This window comes from Buteo buteo, chromosome 19 (assembly GCF_964188355.1).
Source record: "Buteo buteo chromosome 19, bButBut1.hap1.1, whole genome shotgun sequence".
Classification (NCBI taxonomy): domain Eukaryota; kingdom Metazoa; phylum Chordata; class Aves; order Accipitriformes; family Accipitridae; genus Buteo; species Buteo buteo.
The window spans coordinates 636,169-655,315 of NC_134189.1; the positions used below are offsets into that span (position 1 = coordinate 636,169).

General features: G+C 45.2%; 2 protein-coding genes across 2 annotated transcripts; one reads left to right on the forward strand and one right to left on the reverse strand.

Annotated features, from left to right (window-relative positions):
* The first annotated feature begins 114 nt into the window (after window positions 1-114).
* On the forward strand, window positions 115-2,653 carry SNU13 (small nuclear ribonucleoprotein 13). The gene is made up of 3 exons (XM_075050794.1): window positions 115-246; window positions 967-1,087; window positions 2,101-2,653. Exons 1-3 carry the CDS (start codon window positions 244-246, stop codon window positions 2,361-2,363), a joined length of 387 nt encoding a protein of 128 aa, XP_074906895.1. The 5' UTR covers window positions 115-243; the 3' UTR covers window positions 2,364-2,653.
* A 2,803-nt stretch (window positions 2,654-5,456) lies between these two features.
* On the reverse strand, window positions 5,457-18,958 carry XRCC6 (X-ray repair cross complementing 6). The gene is made up of 12 exons (XM_075050793.1): window positions 18,748-18,958; window positions 18,526-18,635; window positions 17,892-18,030; window positions 15,708-15,962; window positions 14,667-14,850; window positions 13,106-13,292; window positions 11,712-11,880; window positions 9,824-9,985; window positions 8,778-8,907; window positions 7,954-8,054; window positions 6,743-6,856; window positions 5,457-5,941 (listed from the first exon to the last, which is right to left on the reverse strand). Exons 1-12 carry the CDS (start codon window positions 18,833-18,835, stop codon window positions 5,745-5,747), a joined length of 1,836 nt encoding a protein of 611 aa, XP_074906894.1. The 5' UTR covers window positions 18,836-18,958; the 3' UTR covers window positions 5,457-5,744.
* Window positions 18,959-19,147: the final 189 nt, after the last annotated feature.

Sequence of the window (19,147 nt, forward strand, 5' to 3'; positions counted from 1 at the left end):
GCCTAGGGGGCGGGGCGGCGGCTCCTCGTGCTACCTCCGTGCACACGTCACGCTCTGCGCAGCAGCCCCGGGGAAGCGGCTTCGCGCCGATACTCCCCGCCGGGGCGGGCCCAGAGCCGGGCCCCGCCCCCTGACTTCCGGCGGCGGCGGCGCGGCGCGGCGCGCAGCAGCGCTCTCGCCTCCTCCCTCCCTTTGAAGGCGATCGGGCCGGGAGCGGCGACCGGGCCGGGCCAGGCCGCGGCCATGGTGAGCGGGGCCGGCCGCCGCCGCCGCCGGTTCCTTCTCCTCGGGGCGCGCCGGGAGGGCCCTGGGGCGGAGGGACGCTGCCCTGCCCTCCCCGGCCTAGGCTGCGGGGGAGCACGTGGAGGCCGGGCGGCGCGGCCGAGTCGTGGAGCTTGGGGGGGGGGGATGCCCGGGGTTGGGGGCGTTTGGGGGGGTCCGGCGGTCCTGGGGGCACCTAACGGCGGGGGGACTGGGCGGCCCGGCCCCGCAGCGGGGAGCGGGAGCACGTGCTGGCAGCGCTGCCGTTCGGCCGGCGCCGGTCGTTAACGCCGGTCGTGACCTCGTCAGTGTTCCGCTATGCCATTGCCGTTGACAGCTGAGAAGCCGCTCAGGATTCGCAGAAGAGGAGCTGGCGGGGATTGCCGTACCGTTCGTGCCTGAGCGCAGAAACGCTTCCTTTGGCGGAGAGTCCCTGCACCGAGCGCCCGGCCCGCTCGCTGCTGCTAGTTTGTAGGGCGTTAATTGGCCATCTGCGCGAGCAGAGGTGCTCTTGACTTCGAAGAACGTGAGAGAATCCCTCTTCAGAAATAAAATGCAGTGGGATTTCTAGGAGACGCGCAGAGCAGACGAGAATAGCGATGTGACTGCAGTTGTCAGTATGTGTGGTGATGCTGGTGTGATGCTGCTCAGAACAAAGCCCGCTTTGCTCCTGTTGTAATGCTCTTTACTTTTTCCTCTCTCTAGAGCGAGGCAGAAGTGAATCCCAAAGCTTACCCCCTGGCTGATGCGCAGCTCACCAAAACGCTACTCGATCTCGTGCAGCAGTCCTGCAATTATAAGCAGCTACGCAAGGGAGCCAACGAAGGTGAGACCTGTGCGTTGCAAAGTGTCCTAGAAATCATAGCGAGGATTTTGTGAGAAGCTGTGGCTAGAGAGTGTCTTTTCTCTCTAGCTGTGGGCTGCTAACTTTTTATAGATCTAGCTATTGCAAGTGTCTCCTTCCTCCTCCTTCTAGCCTTCTTAAGCAATATTCAGGGACAGAACTAAGCTGTAATCTTTTCAACACGTATATGCAGTTCTGGTGGATGCCCAAGCTGTGCTCCTGGTGCGTGTCCTGTGATCACATGCGCTTTAGTGGTGTGGCACTGTGGTTACCAGATGCCTAGTCAGTTCAGAATCATTAAAAGATTTGGGTCTGAGGGTACCTCTAGTGCAGCCTGCTCAGAGAGTGGCTCCCTCCACAGTTGGATCAGGTTGCTCAGGGCTTTGCCTAGTCAAGCTTTTAAAAAACAAAACAATGCCTAAGGATAGAAACTCCATAGTCTCCCAGGGTCCAGTTCCCATGGCTTAAACCCATCTCATAATGGGGGGGAGGGAGGGATATAAAATACAAGCACGTCCCCAGAATCTCACTGAGGCAACAGTCACAGTCTGCAACCTGTCCTTCTTCCCATGCACTCATGAGGATGGTTTGGCTCCATCCTCTCTGCCATCCCCTTGAAGTAGTAGAAGGCAGCAGCCACACAGCTCCCCTCCCACCTCGGCCCTCTCTTCTCCAGGCTAAACCAACCCAGCTGCCCCAGCCTTCTCTCATCCATGGTGCACCCCAGCCCCTGCCCAGCAGCAGCCCTGGGCTGGCCTCGCTCCCTGGGGAATCTCTCCGCTGTGCTCGAGGGCAGCGCTGGGCACAGTACCCCAGGTGCAGCCCTCTGAATAATACCCTCCCTGCCCCTATAGCTGCCATTTTCCTTTGGCCTCCCCTCACGCTACCACCAGATCTCCTTCTTGCTCGTGCCAATTTCAGCATCTCCTAAAGGTGTTTTTCATTAGATGGGCTGTCCATAAGGACCTAGACTTACTCTTCAGTTTCTCTTACAGCCACCAAAACACTGAACCGAGGGATAGCGGAGTTCATTGTGATGGCGGCAGACGCGGAGCCCTTGGAGATCATCCTGCACCTCCCTCTTCTCTGTGAAGACAAGAACGTACCTTACGTGTTTGTGCGCTCCAAGCAAGCCCTGGGCCGGGCCTGTGGTGTTTCCCGGCCTGTCATCGCCTGCTCCATCACCATCAAGGAGGGGTCACAGCTAAAGCCTCAGATCCAGTCTGTCCAGCAAGCTATAGAAAGACTGTTGGTCTAAATGCCTGTGAGTTTAAGTCTATGTGGAATAGGAAAGCTGAAGGCAGGGGGAGTTTTCCAGCTTCAGTTGAGATTATAGTTTTGATGTCAGTGTTCCATTTCAAAGCACCACGTTTTTGTTTAATAACCGCTTAATTCTTAGTGTTTCTGCCTCTCCTCCCCCCTCTTTTCTATTATTCCACTCCAACACATTCATTCTCATTGTATTACTTCTTGAAAAGTGATTGTACAACTGTATTTCCTGTTTGATGTTTAAAAGAGAGAAAAAAAAAAATCCCCCCCTTATCTCCATGTTCGCCTGCTCAGGGCTTTTTTTTTAACCCACCCAGGGGCTTCCTCTGTGTTGGAGTATTTTGGTGACACTTCAGCCTCTAACAGGCATAAGTAACTCAGTGTGTTCCTGAATGGTTTAGTCTACTGAGGATAAAGCATGTTAGTTCCCCGCACAGCGTGTGCATGCAGACTGCTGGAGTTGTTGCTTTAAGTGATGGAGCAGCATAGACCACACATAGGGCAGGCAGCGGCTACCGTGTAGCAGCGGACAGAACCAAGATCCGTACTCATAGCACAACCTTTTTTTCTTGAAACCAGACAAGGGACTTCCATAAGAGGTGTACAGGGAGCAGAAATCTTATGGCAGTGCACAAGGGCAAATCTCTTTATCTCGCTTATTTTTAAATACTGACTTTTTAAGAAAAATAAAATTGCTGACAAAGCTAAACATAATTGTCATTCCCTCTGGGAAAGCATTTGCAACTAACAGAAGTGTTCCTGCTTGTAAAGCTAGACTGCTCAGAGATTGCCTAAAGGCTATTGCAAGTGCAGTAGTTCATACTCTTCAAGTTTTCTTTGTGTGGACTGTACCAATGAGCTTGGGCTACCTAGGGAATTTAAGCGCAAAATACATGGTAGAGAGCAGCCTGCTGTGGCTTACAAGTACCCTACATCTGGCTGATAACTATAAAAAGTATCTCATGCTTTTAGGGAAGCTACTGTACTGTAGTCACCTGACTGAAGATGAGTGCTATAAGTCATGGCCAAGACAAGAGACCAAGTACTTTTTCAGGTAGATCAACCTGTGTCTCAAGAATGCTAGATAATCACGTGCTCTGGAAAAGCATGAAGCACCACCAGCATTCAGAATTAGTGGTGGGTTTATGGAGCTAGCTTTAGTTAAATGCATATTGTATAATAAATCCAGTTACTGCTCTGAGCAGAATCTAAACCTTTGTGTTGGAATGGGTCGTATCAAACCTGTCTTCTACTGCAGGATGCCAAAGCAAAGCTAGTGTGCAAAGACCCAACAGGTACAATAGCAGAAGGGAAAATAAGTTCTCCTGTAATGTTTCCACAGAGGCATTAACTTCATACCTTTAGTAAGTACATCCCCAAGCAGATGAAATCAGCTCATGAAAGACTGAAGACAAATCATGTCTGTCTGTTTTTGTAAATGGCTGATAACAGTAATATCCTTGCTGAGGTGAGCTTAATACAAAAATTTTGTAGTCCTTTCACTTCTGTGAGGTTTAGAAAGGCTGCTCTTCCCTTCTGCTGATGCTGCCTGTTGAGGTACTTGTTTTTAAAACCACAGTTTGCAAAGGATTTGTGCTATTGTACCATGCCAAGACAGCTGATGTAAGACAAAGCACATAAGGAGCAGAAATAAAGGATTCTTGAGCAAGCAAAACCGTCTAATTTTCTGCTCTGAAGCCTTCCATCACTGTCCCTTTTAAACTTCCACTTAATGCAATAGCCTGCTATTAAAAAAAAAAGCCAAAAGGAAGATCTGATAACCTAGAACAAACATGCCATGGTCATCCAAAGCCTGGAACATATTGTGCCTGGGGGTTAGCAAGCCAAGAGAGAAGTTAACAAGGGCATTTGGGGAATGGAAAATTCACAGAATGAAGGACAGGATTGTATCACTATTTTATTGCGTTCAGTTTGAATCTTGCTAAGAGAAGTGTTTGTAGTAACTTCTTTGCTGAAGGGCAAAATAAATCGATTGCATAGACAAATATTCATTAAAAGTCACTATAATGCAGGCTGATTGAAAGTATCCTAGACTATGTAGCTTCAATACTGCAGAGCTCAACATGGGCTATAGCTGCTCTTTCAAGAGGAGCTGTGGAGGTGGAAGCAAGCAGCCTGCTGGCACAGCTAGGGTGGTCACAGCTGGCTCCGATGTACGTGCCACATGACAGCACTGCCACAACCTTCATGTATGACTTAATTCTTCAATAAGTTGCCTAATAGTTTGCGTGCCAAACACAGGAATCCCTGAACGCTAAAACCACCACACAGACCAAAATGGACACCTCATGTATCCTATGTTTGCCCCCTGTAGAAAGTTACAGTTTAGCTAAACAATTAGTAGTTTCCTAGAGCAAGGGCAATGGCTATTAGTTTTAGTCATCTTGCACTGCAAGACAGGTGGGGCATGCCAGGGGTGGAAGTTTAAGAACCAAAACACAGCCCGAGATGCAGTCTCTGTAAGTGTGATTAAAAAAAAAAAAAAAAAAATACTGGACGTAACAAGGGCTACACTCCACAACTTGCTCTTTTTCTGTTTCTAAAGCACAGATTTGAGTACAGAAGCCTGCACAATAGTCTGACTCATACTTGCTACAGAGGTGGAAAAGCTCTATGCCATCGCAGTAATTTAACTGGAGTAAGTGCTTGCAGCCTTCCAGGGAACATGATTTTTTTTTTTTTTTTCCTTTTTTAAACCAGCTTTTGCTATTACCATTTAAAAATGGAAAACCTGGCTGTGCAGCTTTGTGAAGTGCTGGCTTTTTGCCCAAAGGTTTGGCTACAGCTTCCCAGTCATGATTTTCTCCTTTATGATCTGCTGGTAATGTTTATAACACCAATGGTGGCAAAGAACCCAATTTGATCACAAGTACTGATACTGACTGGCTGTTTTGGAGAGCAGGAGAGTACTACACCACATTTATACCCTCTGTTAGCACAAAGACTTGACCTGCTGCTTGGATTCACGTGGTGCCATTAACACAGATCATTCTGTTTTCTTACATTGAAGTGAGTTTTGCTGTCTTTATGATGCAAAGATGGTACGGCCAGTGTTGCAAAATAAGAAGCCCAAAATAACTTTTATTAAGAAACCAGGAAGGCACAACTGTGTTCACTTGCAGTGGGTGACCTGAGTTAGCAAGGAATTTAATTCTGCCTTTGGCTACTGTGAACAGAATCCAACTTTGCAGAGATGTTTCACAACTAAGAGTAAAAAGTTTCTCCACTGCTAGATGCAGCAACATTTAGCCGCCTTCTCCTCCACAGCAAGATTAACCAGACACAGCATCTGCATAAGACAACTAAAATTTTAAGCAGATGGAAGTCAGCCAGGGCCTTTCACTCCTGCTTAGTGCTCACTGAAGTATTCAGTTAACGCATCCATGAGCTCCTGCTTCTTTCCTCCACCCTTCAGCCCATAAAGCCGGCACACATCCTTCAGAACAGGTACAGTGAGCTTGCCTAGAGTGCCCTTCTGCACATGACTCCGCAGCTCATCTTTTGAGAGTTCTACCTTGGGCCTCTTCTCAGTTTGACTATCAGAAGCTAGAAAGATAAATTTTAGATCACCAAGATTTTAAACAATTTCTTAATAGAAAGACATCAACATTTCTTAGACATACGACAGTTGGTGGCCATTAGCACATGGTACTTAAACAGCTACCTACACACTCACAGACCTAGTTTACACATTTTGTTTTAAGAAGCAGGTATCACTCACCATGTTAAGTCATGTAGTATTTCATTGATAGGAGTGATCTCAAGCTCAAGTATGAAACTTTGTGTTCTGACGGAAAGACCACCCCCAAATGAAACTTTTAAGGGATACTCATCGAGACAGCAGAAAGCAATGATTCCACAGGGAGCTCAACTAACTGACCCTCCCACTTTATGCAGTTTCATAGACTCCCAAACTACACAAGTACTTCAGCATTACTTAGACATTTAGCCCTAAAGATGCCCATCTTGGACTTGCCGAACAGCCCATGTATAAAAGTCTGCTTCCTCACCAACACCAACTGAAAGCATGAACGATTTTACTACTCTGTCATAAAAACCAAAATTATTTAAAAAAAAAAAATTAAACTATATTTTACAATCATTTACCCACATTGCTTCCTATACTTCACTATGCAGTTTCTCATTCCAGCAGCTCTCCAACTGGATACCACAATATCCTCTACTTCCTAAGAATCACCACTGGATATAAATCCACTTTGTTGTGGAGATGAGTAAAGAGAGTTCTTGCACAAGCAGCTTCTTTAAACTATGAGACAAACTGAAAATACAGAAACTTCTAAAGAGAATACAGACACCATGTTGTGTGTCTGCACCATCATTACTTACCTTGTTTTCGCTTTACAGCTTTCCCATCCGGATTGTAGTCAGGGGGATAAACCAGCTGCTTAAACTCCTCCACCAGGTTGCCCAGCCTGCGGTTCATCTCTTCAGCCTTTGGCACTGGCAAAAGAGAAAGATTTGCCCTCTCAACAAGAGAGTGATCACAGGGAAGTCTAAACAAGGCCATCACCAGATACAATTGTGCTTCCGTAATAACCAGCATGCGAGCATCTTGCAAGCATGCAAAATGCAAAGACATATGTTATGGTATTCCCAAATGAGAAATTTACAGCTCTTGGTAATCTTGAGATTTTGTGTTATACAGATGTAATGGACCTGCACATATCCCTGAACAGGAAATATATATGCAGAACAAAGTGATGTAGAAGTGATGTAGAAGTGATGTAGAAGTGATGTAGAAGTGATGTAGAAGTGATGTAGAAGTGATGTAGAAGTGATGTAGAAGTGATGTAGAAGTGATGTAGAAGTGATGTAGAAGTGATGTAGAAGTGATGTAGAAGTGATGTAGAAGTGATGTAGAAGTGATGTAGAAGATCACCTGCCTGCTTGCACTGTTACCCGGGTCTAATCTCAGACATTGAAAATACAACAGGTTACTATCTAAGGTTGCAAGTAGTCTGAGGCAGAACAGTTTGTTTCTGTCATGTATCTGTATGGTATCTAGCACAGGGGCCTAGATTATTTGTTAGGTATCACTTCAGAAGAGACAAATAGTTACTCTAACACTATTCCTGGATTACAACACAGTTCTAAAAAAGGAACTTCCCCTCCAGGAGTAGGTTTCTATCCTTTGACAAGATATTCTTCTATAGAAACTCTCACAGCCACAAGGCAGCATCATTGCCTCCTAGCAGGATCACTCTCTGAGTAACTGTCTATTTATCAGACTGAAATATTAATTAGACTCTTGAAGAGAGAAATTTCAGAGAAGCATTTGTCACCATAGAAAAAGGTGATTCAATTTTAATTTTGGAGGGTAAAGTGAACGATTTTTCCTTTATCTTAAAAGTGACAGCATTAGAAAGTAAGGTGTCAATATTTCAGAATGGACACATCCAGAATTCTACATCTTGGAAGTGCACACAACTGCAATATTTTTTAAAAGACATTTGGATTTGTAGTAGTGTATCTCTGACTTAGAACAAAGTCAAGAGCCCTCTACCCCACCCCCCTTCACACCCACCAATAATTCTCACTTGTAAGATCCTCAGCTTGTTCTGGTTCCATCATATCCAGTGCCAAAGCCTCCAGATTCCTGAAGTGCTGTTGCAAAACTGGGTTCTCAAAGCTGTCAGCCCTGTCAAGAATCCCCCAAAATGTCAATGAATGCTGTCCAGAAGACAGACAAGACACATAAGATCTACCACCAACTTATTTCAAAGTAAAACTTCCCTCCTTCCCACACAACAATCCATCTCACCAGAGGAACTGCTTTTCCTCTTTCCAATTCACCTGCTGAATCACTATCCTGTCATGCATCAACCACATTAGAAAGTGGTGTGAGACTTAGAAAGCTGTGCGAGACAAATGGGAGACAGTGGCATTCTACTTTAATAACAGTTAATTCTACTTTAATAACAGTTATGTTACTTTCCACATACCTAGGAAAACATGTCCTGTAAAAGCACTTCATAAAATTTATCCTAACTATAATGAAAAAGACCTAACCATTCTCTCTAAAGTGCTCTAATTTAAACAGTCCAGGTCTGATCTGCAATAGATTGGCAGAACCACAATAAAATGTGATACCTCTGCAACAAATGACAACAGCCCAGAGAACAAGAGCAATTCTATGAAGAACTCCAGAACATGCTACATAAAGCGTGTGGTGCCTGAGTATTCAGAATGATTAAGAATAAAGTTTAGACAAAGCTACTGCAAAGGGAAGCAATTTGCATCAAAATACATCAAAATCTCACCTCGTGGACACCACAACTCAACAATGTGTGCAACAGAGCAAGCAACAGGGTTGCGCTTTCTTCCCTATGTCACAGCCCGCACACAATTTATCTCCCTGTACCTGTATTTGAACCGAAGTTTTTGAATTATTTCCTTCATTTTGTCCACCTGCTCTCGACTGGCTGGTAACTTTTCTGTAAAATCAACATTCCGTTTGTCATCTGCGTATGGTAGGAAAATGATGTGGAAACCTACATGGAAGAGAGGGAGCAAGAGAACAGTTATGCAGAACCACGGCCTCAGAACAATGATTTATGGGAAAGACCAAGATGCTTATTATCTAGGTCCGATGTCTCCAAACTAGCTAGCTATTTTGTTGTAAACAACAGCAATCCATAATACCTCCTAGTACCTACAGCACAACACTGAATCCCCATCTCAGTGTGTACAAGCAACATCACTAATGGCTTTCTGAAAGAGATTTGAACTAAATGCATAGCTAAGAGCTGGATGCTTGTGACTTGCTTTTTATGCAGGAGATCAACTTGTCCACCTTCCCCATCTCTCCCTGGATATGAGCTTGAAAAAGGCTTGTTTGAAAATTAAGTTAATGCCCACATGTTATTTCTGAAATGCTTTACTTTGTACACAAGCAGTGTTATTACCCTACTTCACATTGTCCCAGAAGAGGATTTTCCAGTTAAAGAGGTGAGAAAATGCAAAAGAGCAAGAGTCTGCCTTTGCTCCCTCATCATTCCCCACTCAGCTGATAAGGTGTGAGGCTCAATATGCACGATTATTTATTTAACACTTTAAAATGTATCCAAGCAGACAATAAAATTCAGGGAAAGACATTCTGTCTAGTCAGCAAACAGAAAAAAGAGCTTTTAATTTTTAGGTCAGTTACTTGAGACTGCTAAAAAGAGGTAGGAGGCAGGGAAAATACTGTAGCTGTGTGATACCTGAGCAAGCACTGATGCAACTGGGGTTTTAAAAATAGATTCAACATCAGATGCTTACAGTGACAAAACTGAAGAAAAGGGATGTTAGAAAGCACTCTCCTCAGTTTTAAGGGGAGCAGCACTAAGAACATTTTCACACAATACAGGAGGCTTTTATGCTGACTGCACCTGATCGTGCAGGGAAAGGCAGCATCTCTTCCCATACCTGGAGGGGCTATCTGCACTTTCTGCTCATCCACCTCTTCCTCCTGGGGAACAAGGGCCACAAAGCGAGGGGGAGTGTTCCGGCGGGCGGTGTATCTGCACAGTGCCATCACCTGCTTCTCCAAGCATTTCATCAGTAAGGCATTAAATAGCGTTGTACTCCCTGCAAAGACAAGACAGTATTGGTCAAATTGACAGCTTTGCTCCTTTGTTCAGGAACGTAACTCTAGATATTACAGTTTCAGAACCTGTGACTTCTTTTGAGTTGCTTGTTAAATTCCAGAGCTAAAAAGCAACTTTTGGAAGGGGCAGCCCTCAAAAATAACAATGTTAGTGTCTCTCCTGACCAGAGCAGCAGGAGTGCTGGTGAGAGAAATGATATCACTAACATCTGAGAAATGAAATACAGTTGAAAATTGGAAACAAGTACCTACAAAGCCTCCTCCTGGTCTGGCGGCACATCATAGTAGCAGCACATCATAGGAACTTTTGCAGAACATACTAAGAATTCAGCTTGCAATATTCCTCTCAAGGTACACGTTTGCTTTGTATTTTACTAGATTCAATGGTCAGGAACAGACTGACATACAAGTAAGGTGTTTGATTCAGGAAACTGCTAAGCTGGAGAAGGTAGTGTAAAGGTTCTTCTTTAGTCAGACACGGTAAAGCATCTGGTCATAACTCAGCCCTCTTTATCCACTGGTAGATTGAGGAGCTGGAGTTTTTTCTTTACTGTTGCAGCTTGGGATGGATTAATACTGCATTTCTAGATAAGCAGACTTACATATATACATAAAAAGGGGAGAAAAAGCAGTCCTAAGCTTCCTCTCCTCTCTTTACAAGCCCGTAAAGTGCTGTTAATTCAACCTTACTTCCCGAGTATTGTGTTTCCACTCCTAGCTGATATAGACTTTGTCATGGTTTAACCCCAGCCAGCAACTAAGCACCACGCAGCCACTCACTCACACACCCCCCCCGCCGCCCCAGGATGGAAGAAAGAATCGGAAGTAGAAAGGTAAAACTCGTGGGTTGAGATAAGAACAGTGTAATAGAACAGAAAGGAAGAAACTAATAATGATAATAATAACAATAATAAAAAGGCAATAATAATAAAAGGATTGGAACATACAAAACAAGTGATGCACAATGCAATTGCTCACTACTCGCCAACTGATGCTCAGTTAGTTCCCAAGCGGCGATCCTCCCCAAGCTCACTCCCCCCATTTTATATACTGGGCATGACATCACATGGTATGGAATAGTCCTCTGGCCAGTTTGGGTCAGCTGTCCTGCTGTGTCCCCTCCCAACTTCTTGTGCCCCTCCAGCCTCCTTGCTGGCATCAGAAGCTGAAAAATCCTTGATGTAGTATAAAAACTACTCAGCAACAACTGAAAACATCAGTGCGTTATCAATATTCTTCTCATACTGAATCTAAGACATAACACTATAGTGGCTACTAGAAAGAAAATTAACTCTATCCCAGCTGAAACCAGGACAGACTTAAAACCGGCAGTTATCTTCACTGGTTTGGGGTTTGGTTTTTGTTTGTTTGTTTTTTAACCACCTTTGCCATCTTGTCAGGTACTAGGATCCTTCACTTTCATGAATGACAAAACCAAATATTTTGGGACTACATCTGCATAGCTTGAATAGCTGCTTGTCACAATGGGTGAAACATTAAGCCCAACTGGCTCTTCTACTATTAAAGAAAACAAGAATTAACTGCAGCTGAAAGGGGCAGTAACAGTTAATTCTATACTTTTTAACATTAGCAAGTCTTTAAGTTAGACAAAGATTTTACACTCAGTGATCCCCACTCAAACACACTATGAATCAGCTGGTTACCGTAATGCAAGGTGGTGAATCTTCTCTTGCCATCTTTACTTACCACTTACTAAGGACTCCTCAGGATAGATGAACTGGGAGGGCTTGACATGGTGGTGCTGTTTTAGCATTGAAAGTGGTTTGAAGCCAATCAGATACAAGCCCAGAGAATCAAACCGCTTTAATTCTTCTGTTTCCTCTTTCTCCATCACAATCTGGCGGTTTCCATATGTCTAAACCAGGGAAGAGCAGATAGTAATGCTGCCAGCATAAAAAAAAAATTGTGGGGGAGCAGCGAGGTTAGGAAGAGAGTGCAATTGCTGTTTTCCACTACTGAAAAGAGGGTTATAGACAAGACAGAGTAAACTGTCACCACGAGGGCAGAGTGAAATGGCAAGTCACAGTGCGTGACCACTACCCAAAGGGAAATGCCACCTGGACATTAGCAAAATGCACTTTCCTAGGACAATGGTTAAGCCCTAGCACAGATTCACATCTCATCCTTGGAGTTCTTCAGAGCTGACCCAAACAAACCCTGGAGCGACCTGATCTGGTTTTGTGAGTCTTGCTCTCGGCTGGGTTGGACCAGACGTTTTCAGAGGTCCCATCTGATTCTAAACTTGCTTGAGCAGATGCATGTCAGCTACATAGTGCTGGCAGAAACAGTGACCAAGAAACAACGCTTTTGAAGCATCACTCATAAGTCACAAAAACATATTGTAGTCCAGCTGCTGAAGTTAGACATCAGGGCTTAATGCTCAGCTTTCTGTTCATCTCCTGTACTTTATTTCAAGAAACTAATGTCCAGTATAAATAAACTTAATATTTAATCTTAAGACAACAACTTTAAGAGCCTTTGGCATGGAACGACACACAAAGTGCTCTTGTGACAATACACCTAGCAACTGCATATCCTGCTTTGAAATAAGGCTGTGCCTGAATAGAATGTGACATTCAATCTACATCAGCCAAACTATCAAGCAGGAAGGCAAAGCAAAGAACAAAATAACAAAAAACGAAGGTAATATACTTATTTTTCTGTTTGGAAAAGAGCTCCAACCTCCCCCCCACCCCCGTTATTCACACTTGTATGTTTAATAAAATGGACAAAATCTTTTCCTAGTGAATCAAAAGATAACACCAGCAGCAATAGCACAAGGCCATGTAAAGTCAGGTTCTGACAACCTGGTTCTGCCGTACAGAAAGAAATGACTTGTGTTCCTGAGTGCCCTTCCACCAGCGGCTATGCTTTCCCTTGACAGTTATGCCAGAGAAACAACCCACTCTCACTCTGCGTGGCTTACAAAGTGACCAGGCTATCCCTAGGGACATACAGATGTAAATATTTCTGCATCTGATCTTGCAAATGAAATACAAACAAACACAGCAAGAGAATCAGCATCTCCACCACACACATCACAGAGCCAGGAAAAAGCAGGCACATAATCAATACGTTACCTGAGCCCTTTTTGTGTCACTCGGCAGGAGCAAGCTGCCTGTTTTTCCATTAAACATCCTTGTTTTCGTTTTAACCGGTTCATTAGTTTCCCGATAAAGCTTCACTGGATATGGCTTATAAGCTTTTTGAATGAGGTTGAAAACACCAACAGAAAGTGACAGATCTTTGTTCAGATACAGATTTAACCTGTGTAAAAAAAGCAGATACAGACTTGAGCCTTCCAAAAGATCACTTTTGCAAAAGAAAGTCATCTCCTCAGATAATTTATTTTCTCTGACCTCCTCCTATTCTCCTCCCCCAAAATCACATGTATCTCTGGAAACATACTATTACTTGAGTCACGATCTCACTTGTATAAAAACACTCTTCCAATGCTATCACTTCTGGTCATAAAAATGATTTAAACACAAATGCTTTACCATATTTCTTTCACCTGTTTTCACTCTGAAGGGCAGCTACACTCAAGCAGAGCACAGGACAAGTTCACATTTGGGCACCCCACTTGTGCTTAATGCAATGTGACCTCTGAATTCACACAGCTGTTCACACAAAAGGCAAAATTCCCCAAAAGAACCCCATCAAGACAAACAATACCATGATTTAAGAAAAAAAAATAATACAAGTTAGAGAAAAATTCAGAAGTAAAGGTTTAAAATTGGAGGTAATCTTCAAGTTCTGAGAGCAGAACAGTGAATGTTACTTCCTCTCCTCTAAAACGTATCACTGGTATGGGATTCTTCGTCCTCAACTATTAGAAAGCTTGAGGAACATTCCCAGAAGAGGCACATAAAGCTGAGAGCTGGAGCAAGAATGCCAGTGACAACAGCTCAGGTTGGGATTTTTTTAAAATTTTTTTATTTTTTTTTTAAGTACTTTAAAAAAAACACTAGGCTGTAAAGTTCATTCCCTTACTGTGCTTCCATATCATTCTGCTATGAACTCACTCATTAAAAAACCCAACTGTTACAGAGCATGTGATTCCAAAAATACTTTCTCTCTGCTTCATCAAGATCCTTTTAATCCCTCTGTAAGTATCTCTAATCTTTCAGTAGGAGATCAGAAATACCAAGGCTGTGTGAATCCACACCAACTCCCTAGACAGACTGACCACATATAACTATTTAGTAACAGGCCAAAATACCTACCAGTCACATTCAGATGAAATTTTTCTAAGTTAACACTAGTAAGAAAAGCCTCATTTCAATCAGATTTCACTATAAACTAACCATATTACAAGTTACAGATTTTTTGGTAAGTATTTTACTTGGCAATGATGTCATTTTTTGAAAAAAAGATCATTTCTGGCCAAGCTCAATACAGGAGATGTCACAGAGAGCAAAAAAGGAGGCCTAGCTTCCCTCTCCACTCTTCTCATCCACCAAGGACAATATCCTTGGAAGCTACAGAAGAAACACCTATCTTGGACTAAGGAATTAAGATGGAGGAATCTAAGCACTGATGCTTTTATAGACCAATCATTCCAGAAGAGGGAGGCGAGATGCAGTCTAAAAATAACATCAGGTGTCTCCACTGAATGAAATACCATAACTAGGCACAAACCTGACTAAAGCCCGTTTGTTTGTCTCCTTTGCTCGTACTTTCTTCATGAGATGTTCCAGTTTCCCTGACTCCCCAGGCTGGATCCCAAGGTCCTCATCCTCTGCTGTGTTTATGATATCCCTGTAGAACAAAGAGATATCGAACCCTCCAGGCTTCTTCAAGTGCATCAAATCCAGGATGATACCTAGAAACAAAGAAAGAGATAGGAGGAGGACCACACAAACTGCCTTTTTCTTACATCGGCATGTTTCTCAGCACTCTCAGATTTCTCTAAGCAAAGAATTTAAGCAAGAATAAGCTCCAGATTGTCATCTGCATCAGATGTGAAAGCTTCCAGGAAAAGAGGCAAAAGACATTCTTCAACTTCAGTCAAAACAACATGGCACAGAAAATGTTTCTTCCCTAATTAAGAATCTGGACAACTTTGTGTATGAAACAGCTCTGACAAGCTCCTATCAAACATAATCTTAGCTCAGGCACAGAGGGAAGTAATGAGTTCAGAAACTCCCCTTTCCCGGTTATAAGGGCTAATGGATTAAGGAAGCCTCACAGCTTCCAGATCCAGCACATCTGCTGAACTCCAAAAACACTGGTGATCTCAGCTACATAGCTGAACTAACAAAGCATTTGCTCTCTAGTCTCTGAGCTCAGGTTGCTGTTCTTCAGCTAGTTCAAAATGGAGCCGTTAAAGTAATTTTCCTTTTGTGTTAACTTAGTGTTATTGTTTCCTTCCTGGAAAATGGTGGAACAATGAAAAAAAGTGGAGTTTGTTTTCCATGGCCCTCTCAAGTCCTGGTTTATGCTACCAGAGTAGAAAAAGAGATCCTAGAAAATAAGTGTTAGTTGTTGCATACCAGATTGGATAACAGATTTTCTAATTTAGATTAGATACCAAATTTCTCCTTTGGAAAGCTTCAGAAAGATTCCCCAGTTCTGATGATTTTACATTCTTTTTCCATCACAGACTTGCAATGCAGTCAACATCTGCTGTGAGGATACATCACTTTTATTCTGCCTGAAATTAAAGGGGAAAATAATGACCTGTGTCTCTCAGATCACCAGCTCTGGTCCTGGCCAGCTTGGCTTTGGCACTGTCATTGGCATGAGGGTCATCCTCATTGGTGAAGAGCATGATCCTTTTGTGGCTCAGTCTGACTCGGACATCGCTGAAGAGATTAGAGCAGGCCCAGAGTGCTTCACCCAGTGAATAGTCAGCATTGTGGCCAAAGGTCTCACGGAAAAGTACTCGTCCTTCGTCTCCCCTGTATTGGTCCAGCTCTAGAATACGCTTTGCACCTAAGGGGTATAACAGCATTCACACGCATTAGAAATGCTGAAAGAAGTACCATAAACTCTTCTAAATATGCAACGAGGGTCCCTCGCAGCTCATGTCCGAGTAAGGTCTCCTAGCACTTCTGTGGTAGTGCCCTTCCAACACCTGGCTGAGAAAAAGGTTCAGCATAGCCTAACATTTGCAACATTGCAAGCCGGTTACCACTTGAAAGCACATACCAGGGCCAAAAGGACACAAAGTGCCCTGGCACCCATGCAGGGCTCTTCCTCTTGAGGGAGGGAAACAGGCTGGAATCGAAGTATCGCAAACCCTCTACACTGAAAGGACAAGTGCTCAGCAGGAAAGGCAACAACTGCACCCACTGCAGAGGCATGGCACACTGCTGCGCCACCAGAGGAAGGAGAGGAGCCTGAAGCACATCCTGCATCTCCACCGCACTTTGAGAAGGTACGTAATTCCTCCTGCTCTCTTGCCCCTTGTGCCAGATAGACTCAACCTAGAGGTCAGATGCAGCCCGTAGATCACCACATAGAACACAGCAACATCCAGGGCAGGTGTCAATGGCCTTTCTAAAGCTCTGCGGATTACTCCAGGCCAACTATGACTCCTTTTCCCACCTGTCTACAGCAGACTCTGTTTTCTCCCATAACTGTACAAAGGGAGACAAGCTTTCATTTTTCAGCTAGTGCATTCTGCAGAGCTTCTTCCTTTGTCCTTCACTCAAATTCTATAGCACTTTTGAAATCTCATCTGAGAATGTCTTCCCTCTCCCCCATTTACTACTTTATTTTCATCTCCTCAGCTGCCATTGAATTAACAGCAAAAGTGTTCATCATTATGTACTACATAATAACTAACTATAGCATTTCTTCCTTCTCCAGAGCACACTGCTCTTCAGGGGCAGCAAATACACGATTCTCTTCCTTTTTAACAACACCCACCTTTCACCTGCACTGTCTTTATCAGCATGGTGAAGCTACTGCCTCTAACAGGGAAAAGGGCAAGCAGGGAAGGAGGAGGAAAAAGGATGAGCAAGGAGCCTAAGGCCATTGCTGCCAGAAAAGGGAGAAGAACCTAAGGCAGTCTTTTCAGGTCCCCATCATAATTAATTCTGAAACTAGGACAAGGCACAGTTGTTTCAGGAGAATCCCATGTGTCACTAAACCTGCATCTCCTAGTTAAGAAAATGAAATCCAACCTCCTCAGAGATAAAGGCTGCTATTAAAAGCTAGTAGACACCCCCAACCCCCCCACCCCAAGACTCCGTGCTGTCAGAGAATCTGTCACCACTAGCATGCATTCTTTGCAGTCCTCGTACTACCTTCTCCAATTCTGCAACTGGCGCTCAAGCAGATGCTATGTAATTCTAAGAAATCATAAGAAAATGGAAGAGCTACATTCAAGAACTGCAAAACTTGAAAATAAGAGATGGAACACCCCAAACAGGTCAACGTATCGGACAACCTGTTCTAGCTGACCCTGCTTGAGCAGGAGGGTTGGACAAGATGACCTCCAGAAATCCCATCCAACCTCAGCCATTCTGTGATATTCTCCATCAGCTGGAATCCATGGTGCCTTAGCACATACATGCACTTTTCTGAAGCGCAGCAGACACATGATGGGCTTTCAAGAGTTCTGTTGAGGTTTAGCGGACAGCAAGCGAACCACCACATTAAAATAGAAGAAAAGACAGAGGAAAGGGATCTAAACTAACTATAATAGAAAAAGCCAAGCTCCTACTCAGTTTCTAAGCTTTCAGTAAATTTCTAAATCTATGCCTCCACCACCACCAATGCATCTCAGCAACAGGAACTTTTTTGTTTATCTGATAGCTCTCTGTTTTCAGAGAGACCAGTTACTGACAATGCTACTACACAGATTTCCTTAGTCCATCTTTCTACATAACCTTCATATCACTTTACTGCCTTTACCTGGATTGTCCAGCTCCTGGAGAACATAGACGTGCTTGAAATCTGCCAAGTTCTTGTTCTTTTCTGTACCATAGAAGACGACACCTAACAGGTCCCTGTCACTACTAATAATTTTGCTGGTATACACGTTCCGGATGCACTGAAAAAAAACGCACGCAGGTCAAAATACGATGAAAATAGGTTGTGGTAAGGGTGCAAAAGTTTTGTCTTTGGCAATTAGCAGTTTATACAAGCAGGCTCTAGCAAACAAGAACCGTGACACATGGCTTCAAGCTAAATTTCACCAGGAGAAAGAATTTGGGAGCTTGTTTTTCGAGGGACTACTTTTCCGGTACACAGCCTTCCATATTTTTCATTACTGTTCCCTTTCTGCGAGCAAGGCCGAGGAAATAAACATTTATCGAGCACACCGCGACGACGGCGGACCGACCTCATCCTACAGACACTTCCCCCCGCCCAGCGCCGGACGCGGCCCACCACGCCACAGCCCTTCCCAACCCCGAGCGGCTCCAGTTCCACAGCCACCGCGGACACCCGGGGGTCAGGCAGAGGGACGAGCCGCGGCCGTCCCCGCGGCAGAGCGGAGCGGAGGACGGGGGTCGGTCCCCGGCGGCGGCCCCCTCGGCAGCCTTACCTGGACGGTCATGTCGAAGGGAGTCACTCCGTCCCCGTCGGACTCGAACATGGCCTTGGAGGCATCCACTAAGAAAATGAGGCTGTCCCGACCCGAGAACCTGTAGTCCGCTACCGAAGCGGGGGGGGAAATGGTTTTAGCAGCGGGCCACCCCCCGCCCGCTCACCCCACGAGGGCGGCGGGCCCCGGGCTGCCCTCCGTGAGGGGGCGGTGGGCCCTTACCGACCGCCTCGGTCCCCTCCTGCTGCTCGTCCTCGTCCTCGTCCCCCTCCGGCCCCTCGCTCCGGTAGTACGAGACCCACTCCGACATGGCTGCCCGCGCGGCGCGAGCCTCACCGGCAGGGGAGGGGCGGCCCGTGCCCCCACCGGCCGCGCGAGCCGGCCCCGCCCGCTCTTACCTGCGCTCAGCAGCCCGCCAACCGCCGCGGCCGCACGCCGCTGACTGACACTGGCCAGGGGACCCGCCTCCCTTCCTAACTCCGACCAATGGCGAGAGAGGCAGGCGCTGCGCACGGCCCCTCTCCGCGGGAAGCCACGCCTCCCCCCGCGGGGATTGGTTGCGGAGGGGAAAGGAAGGCGGGAGCTCTGCCCGCCCTTGCGCGCGGCTTCGGCTCGCGAGCCT